At 46.0% G+C, this 22,369-nt stretch overlaps 1 protein-coding gene across 1 annotated transcript in view; it reads right to left on the bottom strand.

The window, feature by feature from the left end:
• Nucleotides 1–22,369, bottom strand: part of RYR3 (ryanodine receptor 3) — a 364,723-nt gene that overhangs the window by 122,100 nt on the left and 220,254 nt on the right. The window contains exons 38-44 of the mRNA XM_060293473.1: nucleotides 21,121–21,394; nucleotides 18,758–18,872; nucleotides 17,130–17,259; nucleotides 15,873–15,976; nucleotides 11,997–12,132; nucleotides 1,812–1,992; nucleotides 267–375 (exon numbers count right to left, since the gene is read on the bottom strand). Of these exons, the coding sequence (XP_060149456.1) occupies nucleotides 267–375; nucleotides 1,812–1,992; nucleotides 11,997–12,132; nucleotides 15,873–15,976; nucleotides 17,130–17,259; nucleotides 18,758–18,872; nucleotides 21,121–21,394 (1,049 nt within the window). The remainder of the gene's footprint in view (nucleotides 1–266; nucleotides 376–1,811; nucleotides 1,993–11,996; nucleotides 12,133–15,872; nucleotides 15,977–17,129; nucleotides 17,260–18,757; nucleotides 18,873–21,120; nucleotides 21,395–22,369) is intronic.

The following is a 22,369-nucleotide window of genomic DNA, read 5'->3' as shown; positions in this document are numbered from 1 at the left end:
GCTTTTGAAACAGAACATGTATCAGATATGCCCTATTAGTGTCACAGAGAAATCACACAACGCAGAGATCTTCCCAGGAGTCATTCCCTGGAAAACTGTAGAATCAGGTACGAGAGATGGAAACTACTTTTGATATTGGCTAAAAGGAACAGAGAGAAAGGCATGTTCACAAATGTCAGAGTCGGAAGAAGAAATGACATTCATGAAATCTACAGTGTTCCTGGTTCAAGCCCCTCAAATCCGCTCTCTGGGAACTCATCACTTACGTGCATTTCAGGAGCACAGCGGCCCAGCAGATCTATAAGAGCCGAATAAAATGACATAATTGCATTGCCCATGTGCACAACCTCTTCTTCATCTTCATGGTCCTCCGTGCTGCTGAGAGAGAACCAACACAAGGTGTAGGCAGCCTGGCAAGTGGGGCCCTGTTTTAGACATGATATGGAAACACTTTCTCTGCTCACCCTGGGCATCACGCATCCTTTCCGTTGGGCTCCTTCTCTCCCTCTAGCTGTCAATGAGATGGTTTAACTCACCAGGCTCAAGGGACCCAAATATTTGTTCATGACATTCCTAGGGTCCCATGAACTTTACTGACATGAATGCATCATGCAGACCACACATACTCATGGAGCTGCACTGGGACCCCCAAAGCTCCTACCAACCATTCCTTCCCTTTTCCTTCCTTAATAGACATGGAAAGCACATTGGACAAGAAGTCAGAAGGGTCAAGTCCAGGTCCTGGCCCTGTTGCTAACAAGCTATTTGACTCTGGGCCTCAGTTTTTCTCATTTTACATGAGAAATTTAGGACAGTTTATGTTCGGGATTCTATCTAACTCTACCAGATCACCTACCAGAACTAATAACCACCTCTGAACCCCCCCCCCCCAAAAAAAGGAGCCACTGGCTGCAAAGTTACCTCTGCTGAGTTATATCCCATCTCTAGATTCTGGGGTCTAATCTAGAGGCTGCAATAAAAGGGAAATGTTCACAAGACATAATGAAAGGAAGGTCACAAGGCAATCTGATAACGTACTAACTATGTCTTTAACCATTAAATACCAAGATTTTTTTTTTTGCGGTATGCGGGCCTCTCACTGTTGCGGCCTCTCCTGTTGCGGAGCACAGGCTCCGGACGCGCAGGCTCAGCGGCCATAGCTCACGGGCCCAGCCGCTCCGCGGCATGTGGGATCTTCCCGGACCGGGGCACGAACCCGTGTCCCCTGCATCGGCAGGCGGACTCTCAACCACTGTGCCACCAGGGAAGCCCTAAATACCAAGATTTTTACTGCTGTGATTTTTCACATTCTGCAGCTTTCTTTTTACCTAAGGAATCAAATCGAACACTTTCGGAAGAGGGAGTGCAGGGTACTCCCTCTTCTTAAAAGTGAGGTATGAGATGGGACACCAAGGTTCAAAATATTGAAGGGAACGGGCTGGGGTTAGACAGTGACTGGAACCCTGTTGGTCCAGGCCTCTTAGCCTGGATACAGCTTCCTCCCATGGGGATGCCATAGGGAGGCGCAGCGAGGGCTGAAAGAGCTTGCTGACTCCTCCATTTGCCAGCTGGCCTGAGTGGAGTAGGAGAAATGGAAAGGGATGAAGATGATACTGATCACTAGGCTTACTGGGAGTCAAGATGACAACAAGCTTGACACAGTGACCTAAAATGTGTGAGCCACAACTGCAGAGCGCCTGTGCTTTCTCTGCCAGGGGGAGGTTATGGACGTTTGCTTTACCGTGCGTGTACTGAGAATATTTCAGAGCTCGACAACCATACTGGGGTGAGAAGGCAATTCATTCACTTACACTTCTCTCTTGTACCCCTGCGAGGGGAGGTCGAGGGCTGGGTTCTCGGAGATCTTAATGGCGCCTTGCATGGCCGCCAATAGACCATTTCCTCCTTCACCCCGCAGGGCCGGGCCGAAGCACTCGGGGCGTCTAATGAGCAGCTTGACCACGACGCTGGCGTTTTCTTCCACACTTTCACCTAAGGGAAAGAAGCATTATTACCATCTCATTGGAGAGAACAACCCCGGAATTGATTTCTTTTTGGCCACGCCAGGTGGCTTGGTTCCCAGACCAGGGATTGAACCCATGTCCTCAGCAGTGACAGTGCAGAGTCCTAACCACTGGACCACAAGGGAATTCCCCCAGATTTGATTTCTAATTGACGAGGCTGGGAGAACAGTATTTGATTGATCTTGTCACATACTCTTAAGATTAGGAGGTAATACTGATGCAGAGAGAGGGGAGCTTTGATAAATTACATCAGACTCTATTTATTTGAAGTATTACAATTAACTGATATAGAACAGTCTTACTTCTCAGTTCAGGATTTTGTGCTATTCACATTATTTCGCTTTATTTAGGTCCTCAGAGGGCCAGAAATACACTACTGAGTCTGCCATGGATTACTGATTAATTCACAAGTGACTTTACCTCTTTATTAACTCCCTGAGGGGTGCTTAATAGGTATTTCCTTCCTTCCTTTGAGAGGAGGTAAGATGGTAACTCAATCGGGTGTGCCTCAATTAACATCCCGAGAAGTGACATGCTAGCTCCTGAGCTGTCTTCTCTCAGAGTCGAATACATACCCTAGAACAACCAGGTCTGTGGGGATGAACCTCAGGGCATTTCTGAAATCATTTATCCAGGTGAGAATCTACTTGGTAAAGTTATCTTGGTTACTCTCAGACTAGCTCTGTGGGGAGCTAAAGGTTGGACAATTGTATTTTGCTGGTATTTTTCTTTGGAAGAACCATAGACAACTATAGACAGGGTATCATTTCCCAAAGAAATAATTAAGCAGTGAACTATGACATGTAGAGAGGGATAGCCAATGCTTCTCAGAGACAATATTTTAATCAAAAGTAGTTTTACAGCTTGTTCAAACAATTTCATGAAACACACTTTCTGTCTCAGTGTCTCAGATGACAACTTAATTTGTGTCTAAGAACTTATCCCTGGGCTAATAAGAAGTCTCAAAGACAAGACTTTTTGATGTTGTATATTGGATGAAGCCTAAAGAAAAACTTTTAAATAAGATCATTAGATATTATTAGAGGATTGAGCTCTATAATAGATAGCATCTTGATATGCTGTTGTAATATTAATTATTTATTCTTGCATTAAAATTTTCCTCCAATCTTAGCAGGTTAAGGCAGTAACTATTATTTCACAGTTTCTGTAGTCAGGAATTCGGGAGTGACTAAGTGAGGTGGTCCTGGCTTGGGATCTCCTATGAGGTTGCAGTAAAAATGTCAGCTAGTGCTGCAGTCTCCTGAAGGCGTGACTGGACGTGGAGTATCAGCTTCCACGCTCACTCACATGGCTGTTGGCAGGAGGCCTCCGTTCCTCACCATGTGACCTCTCCATAGGGCTCCTTGAGTGTTCTCATGACATGCCAGCTGGCTTCCCACAGAGCAAAGGATCCAAGAGAGAGGGTAAGGCAGAAGCTGCAATACCTTTTACAACTTTGTCACATACTGTCACTTCTGCCATATCCTATTCATGAGAAGTGATTCACTGAGTCCAGCTCACACTCAAAGGGAGAAGAAGGGCTTCCCTGGTGGCGCAGTGGTTGAGAGTCCGCCTGCCGATGCAGGGGACACGGGTTCGTGCCCCGGTCCGGGAAGATCCCACATGCCGCGGAGCGGCTGGGCCCGTGAGCCATGGCCGCTGAGCCTGCGCGTCCGGAGCCTGTGCTCCGCAGCGGGAGAGGCCACAACAGTGAGAGGCCCGCGTACCGGAAAAAAAATAAATAAATAAAAAAGGGAGAAGAAGCAGCCTCCATCTTTTGGAAAAAGGAGCATGGAAGAATTTATAGATATATTTTAAAACTATCACAGGAGTTTAAGTTCTGTTTGATGAAAAATTTTATGAATCAACTTAGAGTAGAGCATTCGAATGGGAACCCATAAAATCTGGCTTCTCTTCCAGATTTTTAGCAAATCCCTGTGTGAGTATGTACACTGCACAGTCTCACTGGGTCTCATTTGCCCTGTTGAGATGTTTGTGCCTCTTCTAGTTTTAGAGTGAGTCTATTAGTTTAACCTATATGCAGAGATTTCTTCCACCATGTCCACAGCATCAGAAGGGCTGAGCTTGCTGTTCAGATATTTGAAGCTAACTTGTGCCCACACAAACTCACAAGTGAACACACTGCTGTGTCTCACAGCCCTGGAGAGTCTACCTGTAGTCCTGGTCAAGAGCTTGGCCTGCTGACGTCCTCTTTTATCACCTGACCTTCTACAGCACAGGGAAAATTCAGGATTGTAAGTATATACCTCTGTAAGTTTTAGAACTGTGTAACTAGATTCAGAATATTTCATTAAACTGAATTTATACAGCCCATCAGCATGCATTCACTATTTTATAGCTCAATCCTTCAAGAAGAGACTGAAATTTTTATAAAGAAGCTTTTCTTCGGGTTTCATCTAATATAACATCAAAAGAGAATTTGTTTTTAATTAAACCAGAATCCATGTGAAGAAAATTCTCAGGAGGTGCTATAAAGGGAAAATAATCACAATAATGGTATGGTGGAATGAATCAGGGCAGGAAAGGAACCCAAGGACAAGGTTGAGTGATACCGTACAGTTTACAGAAGAGCTCAGATAAAGAGGTGATGCTAAGTCTTAAGGACATATTTTCCTATGAGGTGAACCTGGCATTGATACATGATAGAGTTTAATCACAGAGGGATACTTAAAGAAAAGCACCATGATCATCAGCATACTTGAAAGCAAATATTCTTAGGTACAGACATAACTCACAGCTGGCTACTTTCAAATGTTGTTCGCCCACAAAACTTACCAGGTAGCACACTCTCAGTTGTCATTTTCTATGACAAGAATAATGAAGCTAAAACTTTGAAATTGTAAGTGTCAAAAAATGGAGAAAAAACCCAACCCTGTTAGTCAAGCTTATTTAAACACTGTGCTCTGATTCTTTCAGTTCTCAGAATGGAAACACTTGTGGGTCAGCCCTTGTCTTTACCAGCACACTGAAATTAACTTAGCTCTTTCCAAAGCCATCAGCATCATGGAATTTGATGGAACGTGGACCACAATGTCCAAAAGAATTTGAAAAATTAGGCTATGAGTTCTATTGAATTTGCTATTGAAATTCATTTGCCAAATTAGCCTTATTTTATCTGAATTTCAGGTCTTCAAATCTAAGCTAATTGGGTTGGAGCTACAATGGACCCAGGAAGCCGTCGCTTGATCACTGAATTGTGGTCAATCCGTGGGGATGCAGAGGGCGCCCTGCAACAGGAAGGAACTGAAGTGCAACCATTGATGCTAACTGGAGAGGGGACCAAGGAAAAGAATTTCTCAAGGCTTCACAAGGTAGAGAGGATGGCCTGATTAGAAGAGAGAGAACATTCTCTTCCTAATTACCTGTAGTTCAGGAAGTTGGACTGCCAACCAAATCCACAGTGGGGAAGCTGAATACTGACCTTGAGGGCATTTTTCAAGGGAGAGAGAGATCTGAGGTAAGCTAGCTTTGCCCAGGGGCTTACAGCAATGTTTTTGCTGGAGTTCCAAATGAATAATAAGCTTAATAGCAGTGTGTATGTTCACAGAGCCTTTCTTCAAAGGCTCTCAACACTGCCTTCGCATTAGGACCTTCTTTTCAATGTTCCTAAGAAGCTGGATGGAAATGGGATGATTCTCCCCATTTTAACCAGAAGCGGTCATTCTCGCCACAGGGATGATTAGGAAGGATGAAATGATTTTACCTTCCGCCCATCGCTTTTCTTACTCTCTCTATTCTAAACACAATCCCTGTTTTAAGTTCCTTTGCCTGGAGCTTTGCCTTTCTCATTCCTTTGACATAAAACCTTGATCTAGGTAACTCCACTTCATCCTTCAGGACCAGCTTAAGCTTGGAAGCCCCAGAGTCCTCTCAAATACCCTATCCTCTTCCTTAAAGCACCGCACACAAGTATAATGAATGAATTGTTTGTACCTGTTTCTACTTTTCTCACTAGACCGTATGTTTAATAAGAACAGGGTTCATGTCTGAACTATCTAACCCTGTATGCTCAAGCCTCTTGTTAACATCATGTAGAGGCTTGAAATGATCACATGGAACGCTGGGGGTGACTCTCCATCACTGCGTTATCAGACCAATTATCAGCCTTTGTTTGCAGGAAGCAAGGCTGTCCGTTTCCTAGGATTATAAATTTGAGGACATCGTAGACATTTTAATCCTAACCATCCCCGGTCATCAGTACCAATCACACTGAAGAATGGTTATTACATCTTTTTCTAACTCTAAAAACATGAATATACGAACCAGCTGATTCTGTTAAGCATTCATTCCTACTCTGCCCTTCAAAGCTAACATGCTACTTTGTACCCTTGATCCTAAAAGACTTTTCTTCCATTGTTATTGAAACATAAACGACACATCCTAAAAGTTTCATGGCTCCCAGCTCAACGCCCCCCAGTATGCTCTCCCCCAACTACTCTGTTAAACTATGTCCATTTCTTTCTTCAAGATGTTATTCAACATTTGCCTTCTTCTTCCCCAGGCATTCCTATACTCACTTCACCAGATTCCAATAAGCACCATCACTTCTGGCCTGCCAACAGTCACACGTCTCACTACGTAGGTAGGTGTAGTCGAGTTTTTAGTATGTATGTACGTTGCCGATAATTTTACTTGGGTTTGCTCTGTTTGCTGCTTTGATTCGTAAGTGACTTCAGGGCAGAACTTCTAGAGCATGTCTCCTGTCACTTCTCATAACCCCTCATGTACTCTTCACATGTCACATGATGGATGCCCAGCTTATGACCACTGATGACCAAGCTGCCTAGGGAAACAAGATTCAGCAAAGCTAGGACACGCTGTGTTCCTCACAGATAAGCTTGTAGCCTGAGGAAGATATCACTAAAATACTCCGAGGACGCTAACGAGGCACAGAATTACCTTTGCTTTCTTTTTGAGGATTTGTAAGGAATCTTTTCCTACTTGGTGCTACATTAGGAAGGGATTAATCAGACACCCAGACACATCTGTGTGTACACTGGCTATAAAGTGTGCAACTCCTGGGTTAATAGAAACTTGTCAGCTTCAGGACTCCTGGCGTTAAACACAACCCAAGGCTTCCCAGCAAGCTAATAAAAATAAAGTGGAGAAAATGATATGCTTTAAGAAGAAGATTTAACACCAACTGTAATAGAAACTAGTAAAATAATGTTAGAAAGAATTTTCTAATTCTATTATTTTGATATAGCAAGAGCTTTTTAAAATTTTTTTACTTTTTTAAAACATCTTTATTGGAGTAAAATTGCTTTACAATGTTGTGTTAGTTTCTGCTGTACAACAAAGTGAATCAACTATATGTATACATATATCCCCATATCCCCTCCCTCTTAGCAAGAGCTTTTGATTTGCCTTCAAAAAAAATTTTTTTTTAAACATTAGCACCAAACAGAAATTAAATAATTCCACAATTACTGATCAGCTCAAAGGAGGAAATGCTATTTCTCCTTGTTCATTAGGGAGGAAGTGTTTTCAAGGCAATACTACATAATGGTTTGAGTACAGTTTGGCCTCTGGAGCCAAACTGCTCTGGTTCAAATCTTAGGAAAAGTCTTACTAGCTGTGTGATTCTGGGAAAGGTACTTAATCTCTCTCAGCAGAGGGGTGTTTATCCATAAACTGATAAAGATAACTGTAACTAACTCATTGGATTGTTGCAGCAAATGAATAAGTTAATACATATAAAATTGCTTTGAACCATGCCTGGCACATGAAAATGCGAAGTGTTAGCTGTTATTACCACCGCCACCATCCTCACCACGCACTACCACCTACCACAGTCACCCCTACAACCCACTATGACCGCCTGCCACCCAGCCATCATATACCACTACCATCACCCACTATGACCACCCCTACCATCACTCACCACTACCCACGAAACATTATCACCACACGTACCATCACTAACCACCACTCACCTCGATCACCTCACAAAACCCACGATGGCTACCACTCAACCATCATATCCCATCATCACTGCCATCACCAATCACTACCCACTATTATTACCCTCACTATGACTCACCCACCATCACCACCTACCACCAACCGACCCCCACCATCACCCATCACCCACCATAACCACTCCCGTTATCTATCATGATCACCCATAACACCTTCATCTTTCGCTGCTGAGCAGAGGCCACAAAAGTGGCCGGGAAGTCCTTTGTAATCACCTCTTAGATATAAAGACTTTGAAATAAAGATGTAAAGACAAAGAGCTTTGAGACCCCAAGGAATCTGTTTATGAGAGTCTTCCCATTTCAAATGTCCTAATACTCTTGTAAGGATCACAAAAACAATGCCAACTAACACAACTGTAGGCTTACTACATTTCTGGCAGTGTGCTAATCTGAGTTCTCCATGGATTACTTCATTTAAGCCTCACAACAACTCTGTGAGTTATATGCAACCCGCGAGGCTAGGAAAGTTTTAGTAACTTGCCTAAATTCACAGAGCTAGTGGTAGAGCCATATCTGAACCCAAGATACTCCAGCCTCCAGCCCAACCTCTTCCATGTCATTCTGCTGTGACTGAGCCACTCTATCTCCTCTAGGTGCTCAACAAGATTCTAATTTTTTCTTTTTCCATACTTGCCATCCCTCTCTCTTTCATGCTCTCCCCTGTGACAGTCCACTCCTACCATTTCAACTGCAGGTGACCCACAAGTCTACTCGGTCCCAATCTGTTGCCTGATTGATCTCTATCCTATTGCCCCAATTGGGGCATCTCCATTTGGGGTTTGCAAATCATTACCTGAATCACACAAGCTCATTACCCTCCGTCTCAAACCATTTTCTCCTTTTAACCATCCTTATTTCTTTTCTCCCTACCCTTAAATCTCTAAGCTTCAGGACTTCCCTGGTGGCACAGTGGTTAAGAATCCACCTGACAATGCAGGGGACAAGGGACACGGGTTCAATCCCTGGTCCGGGAAGATCCCACATGCTGTGAAGCAACTAAGCCCATGTGCCACAACTACTGAGCCTGTGCTCTACAGCCCGTAAGCCACAACTACTGAGCCCGCGTGCCACAACTACTGAAGCCCGTGCACTCCAGAGCCCATGTTCCGCAGCAAGAGAAGCCACCGCAATGAGAAGCCCGTGTACCGCAAAGAGGAGTACCCCTACTGGCCGCAACTAGAGAAAGCCCGCGTGCAGCAATGAAGACCCAACACACACACACAAAAAAAATCTCTAACCTTCAAAGTGACTTCTGTTCCTTTTCTCCCAACATACCCAGGGCCCAGCCACCAGAGTCATCGCCACCAGCGAGTCCTGTAAACTCTGTCTCTGTAATTTATTTCCAGCTGATCTCCTCCATCCCATTCCCATCAACACCATTATAATTCAGAAACTCATTATCCTAACCTGGGCACAGAAGCTCCCAGTGGTTGCCATCAATCTCTCTTCTTTCCCAGTTCTCTGCACACTGAATCAAGACAAAACTCTTCAGCTTGGCATTTAGATTCTCCCTAGTATAGCTGCCTACCTACGTTTTAAACCTGGTCTCTTACCACTGTCAATCATGTATCTATCCTCTAGATCAGCCAATCACTGCGTTTCCTAAGCATGTGTGCTTTAGGTCTCAGGCCACTGTTCAAGCTTCTCCCTACCTGGATCACCTCTTCTGCATCTCTGCATCTGGAGATCTGACCCTTCAAAGCTCATCTCTAATATCACCTCCCCCAGGAGGCTTTTTCTGATCTCAACAGGATGTGAGCTTCCCCTCGTGAAATCCTCTATCACTCTGTCCCTACCTTACTCCACTCCTTATTACAGTGACCTCTCTCCATGCCTGTTCCACTTACTAGACTGTTAATTCTTTCAATGCAAAAGCCAACATCCTTTGCCAAGACCAAATGTGGCCTTTATATAATAGAGACACAATAAACATTAAAGTGCACATATCTTCCTACTGATGGTCTAATAGATTTGCTAGAATGTATTGCATTATGAAATCATACTGCAGAGAATATATTAAAAAGACATAAAACAATCTGAAAGCAAAGAGGGTGGACCAAATGCTTTTGGTTTAGAGTTTAGCTGAATATGGTAGTACCTAATAAGCATAAGGAAGTTTTGGAATTTGGCCATCCAGGTAAGACCATAGCCAGTGGACTCCTCTACCTTCATAACCCATGTGGACAGTCCCACTAATTGACTCATAAAGCACTTGATCTTGACTGTGAAGGTGGCCAACATGAATAAATGGGTCCTGCCTGTATCTGGTTTGTGTCATACAGTCTATTTACATAATTTGGTGACATTTATGAATCCTTAAAATCTATTTAACAAAAAATTTCCCTTTATTACCACAGTAACTCTGTGTTAATTCTGGACATGCAATCATCTGGATTAGAAGTAAGACAGACTATTAGAGGATGCTCTGAAACTGGCCTCAGAGGAAGAAAATGGAGTTTAGCAATGCTGATGATGGACAGACAGGAGGGACAGTGACGAACATGCAGAGAGAAGCAGAAGGCCTGAGTTCCTAAAAACTTGGCTGGATGAGTCCCAGGGGAACAAGAGGTAGACATCTCAAGGTCTGTCACCAAGTCAGGAAAGGGGAAAAACCGGGACAACGGAAACCATTCAAGTATTAAGAATAGAGTGCATTATGGTGTAGGAAAATAAGCGGGGGGGGGGGGAGGGGAAGGAAGACAAGAACACATGGGAATATAATGATCACGTCACACCAATATATATATATATATATATGTATATATATATATACACATACATACATATATATGTATGTGTATATATATATATATTTTTTTTTGCGGTACACAGGCCTCCCACTGCCATGCCCTCTCCCGTTGCGGAGCACAGGCTCCGGACGTGCAGGCTCAGCGGCCATGGCTCACGGGCCCAGCCGCTCCGCGGCATGTGGGATCTTCCCGGACCGGGGAACGAACTCGTGTCCCTGCATCGGCAGGTGGACTCTCAACCACCGTGCCACCAGGGAAGCCCCATCGCCAATATATTTTTAGGTGAATTCTCATAGTTAGAAAAATCAGCATGATTGTTTATTAGGTGCAATCCCTCTTTGTGATCACTTAACCGGCCCAGCTGGATTTGTTGGCCTGAAACTCCAAACTGGGAAAAGGGCGAACTATTTTAACTATAACGTAAATGTAAGTGAATTAGTATTTTAGCAGAATCTAGGGAGACAAGGTACAGTTTTAAGAAAGTAGTTTACTTATTTTACACAATATTCAGCACATTAAACTAATGAAAATACAGAATTTGTGTCAACTTGGAATTCACTATAAATGAGAGGTGACTTGTATCAATATTAAGAAGAATAATATTTAGGGTTTCTATAGCAATTTTTTTCTCCTGGGAGTTTAGTTACCTTTAACAGCGATCAGTTATTCCTGATTTTTATTCATCCATCCATCCATCCATCCATCCATCCATCCATCCATCCTTCCTTCCTTCTTTCCTTCCATCCATCCAACCATCCATCCAGCCAGCCAGCCAGCCAGCCAGCCATCCATCCATCCATCCATCCATCCATCCATCCTTCCTCCCATCCATCTATCCATCCATCAATCCATCCATCCAACCAACCAACTAATAGTCTAAGGATCTGGAGGCACACTTGCATTTAATTCTGTGAAACAGGTGAGATCAAGATATTAATAAGCCCCCTCTTTTAGGAGAAGAGGTACAGAGAGGTGACAAGCCCAAGCCCACGCAGTGAGTTCCTTGCAGGCTCTGGCACTAGAGCTCAGGACTGTCCATTGGATTCTACTCTTGATCCTTGTCTAGCCTGATTCTCCCTGAGATTTTTCTTCCAGCTGCCACCTACCTATAGAATCTATCATATTTATGGAGAGGAAGCAGTGCAAAGGATTTCCTTTTCCTAGTATCCACCACAATTATGCCATCCTAGGTCTGAAAAACATGGAAAACTGAGACTCACTGTTCACGAAGACGGCAAACCTCAGGAAGGACAGGTAGCGCTCCCCTTCAATGGGGTTCCAGCCGACATCAGGGTATCCTTTGGCCAGAAGCATGGGGCAGCTCTGTAGGCCACAGCCTGCCAAGTAGGTCACCACCTGCCAAGAACAATACAAAAGTAAGTGCCCAGCTTTTTTTTTTTTTTTATGTGAGTTTTTTACATAGCTATACGGCAGGCAAAATTCTGGGAACTGAAGGGCTTTCATTTACCTAGAAGCTAGAGAGAGCCCAGGACTTTCCAGGTAAATAATTTAGTAGATTTGAAATTGGAACCTTTTATTCTTTTTTTTTTTTTTTTTTTTGCGGTACACGGGCCTCTCACCGTTGTGGCCTCTCCTGTTGCGGACGTACAGGCTCCGGACGTACAGGCTCAGTGGCCATGGCTCATGGGCCCAGCCACTCTGTGGCATGTGGGATCTTCCCAGACCGGGGCACGAACCCATGTCCCCTGCATCGGCAGGCGGACTCTCAACCACCGCGCCACCAGGGAAGCCCCCTTTCATTCATTTTTGTTTCCAAGCAGTTGACGAGACTGATGATCACTGCTATGTAGGAACACTCCACGTGCTATAGTTCCATGGATTTTCCAGTTCTGGCAAGAGGGATCTGCCATTTAAAAGTAGGCCTAAGTAGGGTGTCTCTGGGGAGGCAACAGTGGATGCAGGCTGGCCATGTTCATTTGGCCATGCTATTTCAAGACCAAAATGTTCAGTCACTGGTTGACTGGGTGGGCCTTCAACTAATCAGGGGTCCCTAGGTAAGTTCTGGCTCAACAACAGCTGTCCCAAGTCAGGAGCTGAGACGTTCAACGTGGGACGGCTAGCAAAGAGGTCATGGCCACTTAAGGACTAGGATGGGTAGTGTGTTCTCTTCACTTCCAGGTTACCAGACACTTAGCAGAAGATCTCAGCTCTGCGATCTGGTAGAATATTTTACAATCTCCCTACTTTTCAGAAGGTACCAGGCTAAAAGCTTAGCAAATAGACCTCCTGTGCTTGAAATGCAGTTGTCATTCTAATTTAGCCTCTGATATTCTATGTACGCGGGGAGAAGAGGGGAATCCATCGTGCTGCTAATCTTCCAAGTCAGGATGGTGTTTTCAATTTTTAGTCCCCAGGGCCTAGCACAGAGTAGGGGCTCAATAAACATTTGGCAAATGACTCATGTATTTGCTGACAGCACATACTCTAAGTCATTTTGAAAGACTGATGGATCTAAGTCAAAACTCAGTAAGAAACTATCATCACACTTTTTCCTACTTAAAGGAGCGAGAATATTATTATGCTTGGAGTTTAGATTTTGTTTGGTCTTAAAAATGTCTGGAAAAGGGCTTCCCTGGTGGCGCAGTGGTTAAGAATCCGCCTGCCAATGCAGGGGACGTGGGTTTGAGCCCTGGTCCGGGAAGATCCCACATGCCGTGGAGCAACGAAGCCCATGCGCCACAACTACTGAGCCTGCGCTCTAGAGTGTGTGAGCCACAACTGCTGAGCCCACGTGCCTAGAGCCTGTGCTCTACAAGAGAAGCCACCACAATGAGAAGCCCGTGCACTGCAACGAAGAGTAGCCTCCACTCGCCGCAACTAGAGAAAGCCCGCGCACAGCAACGAAGCCCCGATGCAGCCATAAATAAGTAAATAAATAAAGTCCGGAAAAGCATTAATAAAAGCAGGAATTAGGCAGAGTTTTCAGGGTTACAGGTGCAGGGCATTTCACTGGCCACAAAAATAAGTGCGTGCGTGCGTGCGTGCGTGCGTGTGTGTGTGTGTGTGTGTTGTTCCGTCTCAGGCCTGATTCCTGCTGGGATACATAGAAGGGTGGAACGGAATGGCGGCATTCACTGGTCCTTTGCCTTCTCCCCCAGGGACCACACTTGGGGCGTTTCCTGACACTGGTCTGAGTAAAGCCTGCGCACTTTGCTGAGCCACGAGAACCACCTGAAAAGGAGGCAGCAACCCCATCATCCTCCTCTACAGATTTCCCTGGGTCCCCTTTCTCCCCTCTCCCTGCCTCCTGGCCTCCACTCAACATATGTTGCATCTTCTGAGGGAGGCTTGTGGTCCTTGTCGAGCAGTATCAACTGAACAGGTGAACGAGGCTGACGCTGGGATGCTGGGCACTGAGGCTTGTGGCACTGTCTTGTCAAAAGAGAACCGTTAACTGCTTTTAAATACAGGTGTCAGTTATCATCACAGCACCCAGATAAAACCTGTGATATTTATTGCTGTCTAAATGTGTGAAGAGCTGAGCCTGACTGAAGTCTGTCCCACAGAGGCAGAGGCCAGGAATACCCAGGGCATTTACGGAGCAGCTATCACATATCATGCTGCTGGGTGCAGAGCTGCTGAGTCCCTGCGTGTATGCGGGCAGGGGGGTTGTCTTGTTTCTGTTCCAGTCAGTTCTTCTTATTGAAACCAGAAAGTGTTTTCTAACATATAAACGGTGTTGTGTTGCTCCTCTGCTTGAAGCCCTCCAGTGGCTTCCATGGCTCCAGGCTCTACAGGGAGGTCCCATAATATAATAGGTAAGAGCACGGCCTCTGGAGCCCAGTGCTTTTGACCCCTGGCTCTGACACTTACAAACCCCACGACACTGAGAATGCTCCCTAATCTCTCTGTGCCTCAGTTTCCTCTCCTATAACTAGGGCAACAATAAAAAGGCTTGTCCTGAGGGTCATGTGAGTTAATTCCGAGTGGGGTATGTCACACAGTGATTCCGGAGGAGAGTGGACTTCTGTTATTAGCAGCAATGGCAGCACAAGGCCCATTCCTTTCTGCTCGCACTCTGCGCTCTGGTCACACCCAGCTTTCCGAAGTTCAAGCATGCCACGCTCTCCTCTCTGAACTTCAAACATTCCTGGCACGCGCTTCCCCGCGATGTGACCGAGTAGCTTCTGCCCACGCTGGGGGTCATCTCTTTGCTGAGGGCCTTTTCTGATCCCCTTGTCAGGGTCAGGGGCCCACTCCTAGGTGCTCCCAAACCCACCATGCGGTGGACGACCTTCTCCTTGTCCCCCTACTAGATTGCTCCTCTCCGTACTCGGGAAGTTCACTGGCAATCTCGTCAGCTGTCTAGTCAAGGAAACAGTCCCAAGACAGGACAAATGATGGAGGCGAGGCGGCCTGACCCCCACCAGGAGTGCACTTCACAGTCCCGACGACGTGGGGTAGCTCAGTTTCGTCTCCTCTGTCCACGGAGGGGACATGTGTGGGCCCTCTTTATCTTTAGAGTAATTATACCGTTTTCTGTCATGTCGCTTTCTTTAGTGTATAAACATGTAAATTCGATGACACAATTTTATTAGGAACCACAGGTCTCTGGTGGGCCCATGCAGACCAGTGAGGCTGGGCCTTCACACAAAAAGAACACACATGTCCACATGTCCATGTCTGTGGAGCTGGCGAGCCCAGACCACAGGAGATGCTTGGTCCTAATTATCACACAGCTGCCAGTGACTCACATCCATATATATATATATATATATATATATATGTATGTATGTGTATATATATATATATTTTTTGCGGTTCGCGGGCCTCTCACTGCTGTGGCCTCTCCCGTTGCGGAGCACAGGCTCCGGACGTGCAGGCTCAGCGGCCATGGCTCACGGGCCCAGCCGCTCCGCGGCATGTGGGATCCTCCCGCACCGGGACACGAACCCGTGTCCCCTGCATCGGCAGGCGGACTCTCAACCACTGCGCCATCAGGGAAGCCCCCCCGATATTTTTGTCACACGCTAAAGAGGTTCTGACAGAGACCCAGACTTCCGTCTGCTTCTCCTTGGCCTGGCTGTGCTGTAGGCAGTAGGGAGCAAGCACAGTGCCTCCCCAGGGCCAGTTACCTTTTCGAGGTCTGGTTCCTCTAAGCCCAGCGCTAACTCATTGTTGTCCATCACAGAGGAAGCAGCCACGTCCAGCGGGGTGGATCCTCTCATGGACGGGGAGGCTGAGGAAGGAGGAGAGAAGGAGAAAGAAAGAGAGAAAGAGGCCATCTAGCGCTGAGCTGAGGTTGCAGTGCACAGTAATGGCCAGGAGAGGGCAGCAAACACAAAACCTGGATCACATCGCTGTCCCCCGAGGGGGGCTGCCCACCCAATTTAAGAACAGCTCTATTTGCTATCTTTCCTCCCCACACTCATTACTGATTGTGAATATAGCTTCAGTTAGAAAATCAGTTCATAGGATCAGCTGGGACCACGTATTTTCAAGTGCTTTTCTAACATGGAGGTTCTTGGGCCCCCATTTGGTGATCATTCAAAAGTCTCAGATGTCACTTGATCAACTAAGCTCACATAACTTGGCCATTTCTGGGGTCACCACCTAGAGTTAAAAAAAGCCTCAAACAGAATTAGCTCTTACAGTTAAATCAGGTCACCAACGTTGTCTTTCGTTTCCTTTGTTTGGTTCTTAGGCTAGAACTGAGAAAAACTTCAGGTGGCATTTTATAAAAAGGTTGGTCCGTGTATGGTTGCCTTTGATAAACAGGAAAACTGAGATGTCAGATTTCACGTGCACGTCATGTGCGTATGTGAGTCTTCCACACATTCATCTGGTTTACGTCCACAACAGTGAGGGAGGCATGTGCATGCGTGGGTTTTCTAGCAGTGGTGATAGATTTACACTCTTTGCCCATAGTTGCTCCTGGCCCATCTGCCTTGCAGCTACGAACGCACTGGCTGGTTGGCTGATGGGACAGGCATGCAGCCCAAGAGGGGACTGGATCCATGACCTTGGTCTCGTGAGCACTGCTCCCTGGTCAGTTGAATGGGCTGGGAGGCGCTCTATCTCCAGACTACATCCACAGTCTCAGGCACCATTTCATACACCATGAGCCACTGGTCTCCAGAGAGAAGAGTCAAACTGTGGCTATGCTGACGCAAATCTGTCACCAGCGCTGGTCGGCAGCGACCTCTCTACTTAGGTTGGAGAGCGGAGACATGGTATTATTATCATCTCACCTGTTTTTAGATCAGGCAGGGTTCCTTCTTATATTTAAAAATACCATAGCATGCATGTGACTTCTTTCCCTTTATTGCCTGAGTGGTCAGCAGGGGGAGGGTAACCTCTGAGCCAACAGCAGACGTTATGATGTGACCTACCTAGGCCAACACTGCTATTCTCCAGCAGGTAACTGAGATGCTCAAACATGGCCTTCTGATTTTGTCGGCTAATTCGACAGAAATAGCACAGGAAGCGGCAACAGCTAGCAACCATCTTTGGAAAGGCAATCTGTAGGGAGAAGTAGAAAGTGTCAGGGAGAAGAATCTATCACGAGGCCTTTCTGAAAAGGCTGACTTCAAAGAGTCTTAGGGTGAAGTCTTGCAAGCTGCCAACAGTTTGGAAAATGAATTTTCTCCTTACTTCCAGATGGTTCCAAGACTGATTCATAGGAGGGACAGAGAATACACACCTAAAAGAGGCTTCTAAAAATACTGAGAGCTAATTATAATTCCCGAAGTATCTTTTCTTTCAAAGAAAATAGATGTCAAACCAGAAACCCAGTCATCCTTACATGTCATGAGAAACTGTACAACTCTACATCAGACTATTCTAACTAGGAAGGGAGCAGACAGAAAGGCAGATGGGTGGTCACAGACAAACAAGACCCAAAGCTATGATCAAACCTGAGTCTTCTGGGTAAAGATTGGCTCCTACAGTTGTAGAAGTCCCCAGAGCATCACCGTCTCAGACTGTGAGCCTTCCCCCTACTTCTGTCCTTGATAACTACTCTCCTATGGGCTCCTATAGTACTCGTAATATGATTCTTATAATTTAGCACTGAGATGCCAACTTCTATTACCATCTACAGTGCTTGGCTTCTCTGCTTAACAAAGTAATTAGCATCTCCAGGGCTTGGCCACATCTTCCGTCCGATCAGTCATGCTCAGTAAATGGTATCAGTGTTGGCTCAGGACCCTAGAAAGCCCTTAATTTCTGCCTTTAGAGTCATGGAGGCTCTGGAAGCTCCAGTCTGCCTGCCTGCTGAGGCGTCCAGACATTTGTTCAGGGATCTCCTGGAGAGAGTCCACTTTCAGAAGAGACCGGAGGGAAGGAAGTGAGGAGGAAAGTAAGCCTGGCTCCTCTTCCTACCTCACAGCGCTCACCTGTCAATGCTGGTGGGGCTGCTTCCTAGGATCAGGCACTTCGGAATTTCCGATATTTGAAAACACACCCCATCGTCTGCCTTCAGAAGCTCTCTAGCTCTGAAGAGGACCCAGACAAATTGGGATACAGGCCCAGGTGGGCCCAATCGGCACTCCCTGCCCCTTGGCAACAGGAGCTCCCTCTGACAGCAGGCTCCTTATGGGGGAGCTGGCCAGGAATTCCAGCATCGTCAGGAACTTGGCTCAGAGAGGAAACACGCGTACTCTGGTGGGAACACTGCCAGGATCGTTATTAAAATCGTGTTCTCCTTTAGAACAGCCTTCTCCTGACACAGCACCAAACACAGCAGGCTCCTAAGTGGGGCCAGAGGCATTCTATCTCCGAAGGAGCAGGGCTGCAGAGGATGGGAAGGAGACTAAGCAGCCCAGTGGAATGAGCGAGAAGAACTCCTACACTGGCTGGACCCCATCTCAGGGCTCCTTCCTGGCTGTGTGCTCATCCCCGCCCCCTCCTTGGGAAGAGTCACTAGGCAGTTGGCACCAGCCATGTGGCTGTGAAGAGGTCCCCTCATGTGTCCCTGCCCAGGGGTCAAGTTCTGGTTAAATTCTCCTCGGAGCATTACCTGAGATTTCTCTGCACCCAGCACGTTCACCATCACCTCCATGACTGTCTCGTGCATGCCAAGGACTCGCATGAGGTTGGGGTGCTGGTAAAACACTTTGTTGTTCATTATGTCTCTAGGGTAATCAGAGAGAGAGGTCAGCCCTTGCTTATTTCAACGCTACGACAATTCAGGGGCGAGAACACACAAATGCACAAACATACTCGGGGTGAAGTAATGTACATGTGACGTGCTGGGAAGATGCTAAGAAGGCACTAGGTTGGTGAGAATATACATGGAGGGCCTTTCTTTAGCTGAAAGGAATATTTTGTGCTCCTTTATTTCTACTAAGTGCTCTCTTTCTTTGAAATATTTCCTTCTAATGACATTAAACAGTTGTCCCTTGCTTTTTTTGCTTGTAATAGTTTTGAGACAGCTCAAATCACTGGATTTCTCTTCCTCTGTGTGCTAAGGGTCTTCTATTTTCTGTTCTCTTGTCCTTATATCTATGCCTCTATGTACCTCAGTTATCCAAATGGTAGGGCTGTACCCTTTCCTTAAGGCAATTGTGTATTAGGTACCAATGACATTTTTGGACAGCAGTGCTAAAAAATCAATGAAATGATCAACAATGAAACATAAAAGGAATTATATTTTTAAGTCATTCAACATAAATTCACATAATAAAGCTGCAGGCAAATCAAAACACAGAAGCAGCCTGTGACGGGGCTGTGGAATCCCTCGCAGGTGGTTACTCTCTGCCCATACCCATTCCCCCAAGGTTTGCAGCTGTTAAGAGGAGACACAATCAGTTTTTAGCGCAGCTGTGTCTACTGCAAGGGCTGGGGGAGAGGCTAATTCTGTGGCTTTTTTCTCTTTCCATAGAAGTCTCTTCATCTCTATTATAAGATTCCTCTTTGGAAATGAGTTTAAAAAATGCATGCATCTTCCCCCGACTCCCAGCAGGTGTCCTCAGAGTCCCTGTTCTGGGGCTCAGTGATGCTCCTTTACTCTGCAGGCTCGTGGGTGGTAGGATGGAACATCCAGCGGCAGGAAGGTTGTAGCTCTAGTGCTTGATTTTAATCAAGTAAAACTGTGGGCTGGTCAGTGAACCTTGTGGGGCTTCAGTTTTCTCACCTGCAAAAGGGAACTATGCTACCTAATTAAAGGAAATCTTTTTGATGTCTAAAATGTGATCTTGCTTGTGGTACATATATACAATGGAACACTACTCAGCCATAAAAAAGAATGAATATTTGCTATTTGCAGGAACGTGGATGAACTTGGGGGGCATTACGCTAAGTGAAATAAATCAAAGAAAGACAAATACTGTATGATATCACTTATATGTAGAATCTAAAAAATATAACAAACTAGTGAATACAACAAAAAAGAAGCAGACCCACAGATATAGAAACCAAATTAGTGGTTGCTAGTGGGGAGGCGGGGAGGGGAAACATAGGGGTGGGGCAGTGGGAGGTACAAACTGTTGGGTGTGAGACAGGCTCAAGGATGTATTGTACAACACGGGGAACTTAGCCAATATTTTGTAATGACTGTAAATGAAAAGTAACCTTTAAAAATTGTATAAAATAAAAAAAATTTTTAAATGATGAAAATAAAAATAAATAAATAAAATGCAATCTTTCTGGTGACGTGGCTTCCAAGGAAGAACCACGAGCTACTGTCATTGGGAAAAGGTCTCAAAGAACTGAAGAAAATGACTCCACATCAGTCCTGAAAAAAGGGAGGAATTGGGCTGTAATTTTTCAGAGGGAAGTCTCAGAAGATCTCCAGTCAAAAACTCAAGGGCTCAAAATGTTTCTCTCTTGTGGAGTTGAACACACTGCCCCTTCCTCTGGATTTTTTCATTGCCTCCCTGGGGCTACTTTTATCAGATTCAAACTAAATATCTGCTTTTCTCCAAGATTCCTCCCCACTTCTTCTGGCCATGCCCCTTCATCCCCAGTAGCCCACTGTCTGGTCTCTCAGGTTATCGAAGGTGACTGATTTAACGAGCACATAATCCCATGAGGGGTGAAGTCAGGATGGGGGCACACGTAGGTTTTATGTGATTTGCTTCCAGAACTGCCATGTAGCAAGTTGAACCAGTTTTCCCACCGGAAGTTTCTTTTTTTTTTTTTTCGGTATGCGGGCCTCTCACTGTTGTGGTCTCTCCTGTTGCGGAGCACAGGCTCTGGACGCGCAGGCTCAGCGGCCATGGCTCACGGGCCCAGCCGCTCCGCGGCATGTGGGATCTTCCCGGACCGGGGCACGAACCCGCGTTGCCCGCATCGGCAGGCTGACTCTCAACCACTGCGCCACCAGGGAAGCCCTCCCACCGGAAGCTTCTTGGAGAACCTGCCCTTATGGGAATGACCTACCCCAGCCCGTTGATCATGAGCAGCTCCTCCTCCTTGCCCATCCGGACACTAAGCAGGCAGCGAATCTGGCCCAGGGCAGCCAGCAGGCTGATGGTGTCGCTCACGGAGGCCTGGCTGATGGTGTAGGTCTTCCGCAGCGCCTGCAGCAGCTCCCCGATGCTGTCGTACTGCCTCCGCAGGAGGTTGAACATCATCCGAACCAGCTCTGCATCCTGGATCTGGTCCTCCTGGGCCCAACAGATCATGGTCTGTGAGATGAGCTCCTTCAGCGTCGCTAGAAGGACAAGAGGAAGGACCAGTACTGAGGCTGTCAAGGCTCAGGAGAGCTGCATACTTCCGCCACGTCATTCAGTGATAACACACATCATCAGCTGGGCAGGGTTAAAAAATTCTTTTTTTAAGGGTGGGGTATGGCAGGTAGAGAAGTAGAACATATGACCAAAAGGCAGGACCGTGAGCCGTACTATAAGAAAAGAGTATCTCCACTTTGAATTGAGAAACCTAAATATTCTATTTGGATTAAATGACATTAAATGACGTTTGAATGATGCTGGATGTAGAAGACGAAATAAGACGCCTTCTTGCCTTCAGGGTGCTCACAAGCTGGTTCTTTACATTTTCATTTTGACTTAAAAGTTACATTTTATCTTTATTTTATAATATAATGTAATACGCACTAACATGGATGCAAGCCCCACGGGATAGAGTGGGGAGTGAGTGATTCTGGATGGATGAAAACATTAAGAAGACATTGGTCACTGCCTCTTTAGAGTAAAGCACTATTAAGTCCTGGGATTTCTCTACCATAAATGCTATTCTCCAAGTGTTCTAAAGATACCACGTACCACGAACTGAGTAAGCCATGCCATTGACTCAAGAACTCTAAAATATATTTGAGTTGACACAAACATAAAAGTACATTAGGGGATGGAGAGAAGTAGACTGACAACACTCTTTTAGGTCCAAAGACTTTGCAACACTGGACATCTGACCATCACCGCTGAACTGGCTGGGTTGTCCTGGATCTTTTGTTTTTTTTTTTAGGTACGCGGGCCTCTCACTGTTGTGGCCTCTCCTGTCACGGAGCACAGGCTCCGGACGTGCAGGCTCAGCGGCCATGGCTCACGGGCCCAGCCGCTCCGCGGCACGTGGGATCTTCCCGGACCGGGGCACGAACCCGTGTCCCCTGCATCAGCAGGTGGACTCTCAACCACTGCACCACCAGGGAAGCCCTGTCCTGGATCTTTGG

Source organism: Globicephala melas, chromosome 2 (genome assembly GCF_963455315.2).
Source record: "Globicephala melas chromosome 2, mGloMel1.2, whole genome shotgun sequence".
NCBI classification, from domain to species: Eukaryota; Metazoa; Chordata; class Mammalia; order Artiodactyla; family Delphinidae; genus Globicephala; species Globicephala melas.
Note: the sequence above shows the minus strand (reverse complement) of the source record. Positions and strands in the feature narration are given on the sequence as shown.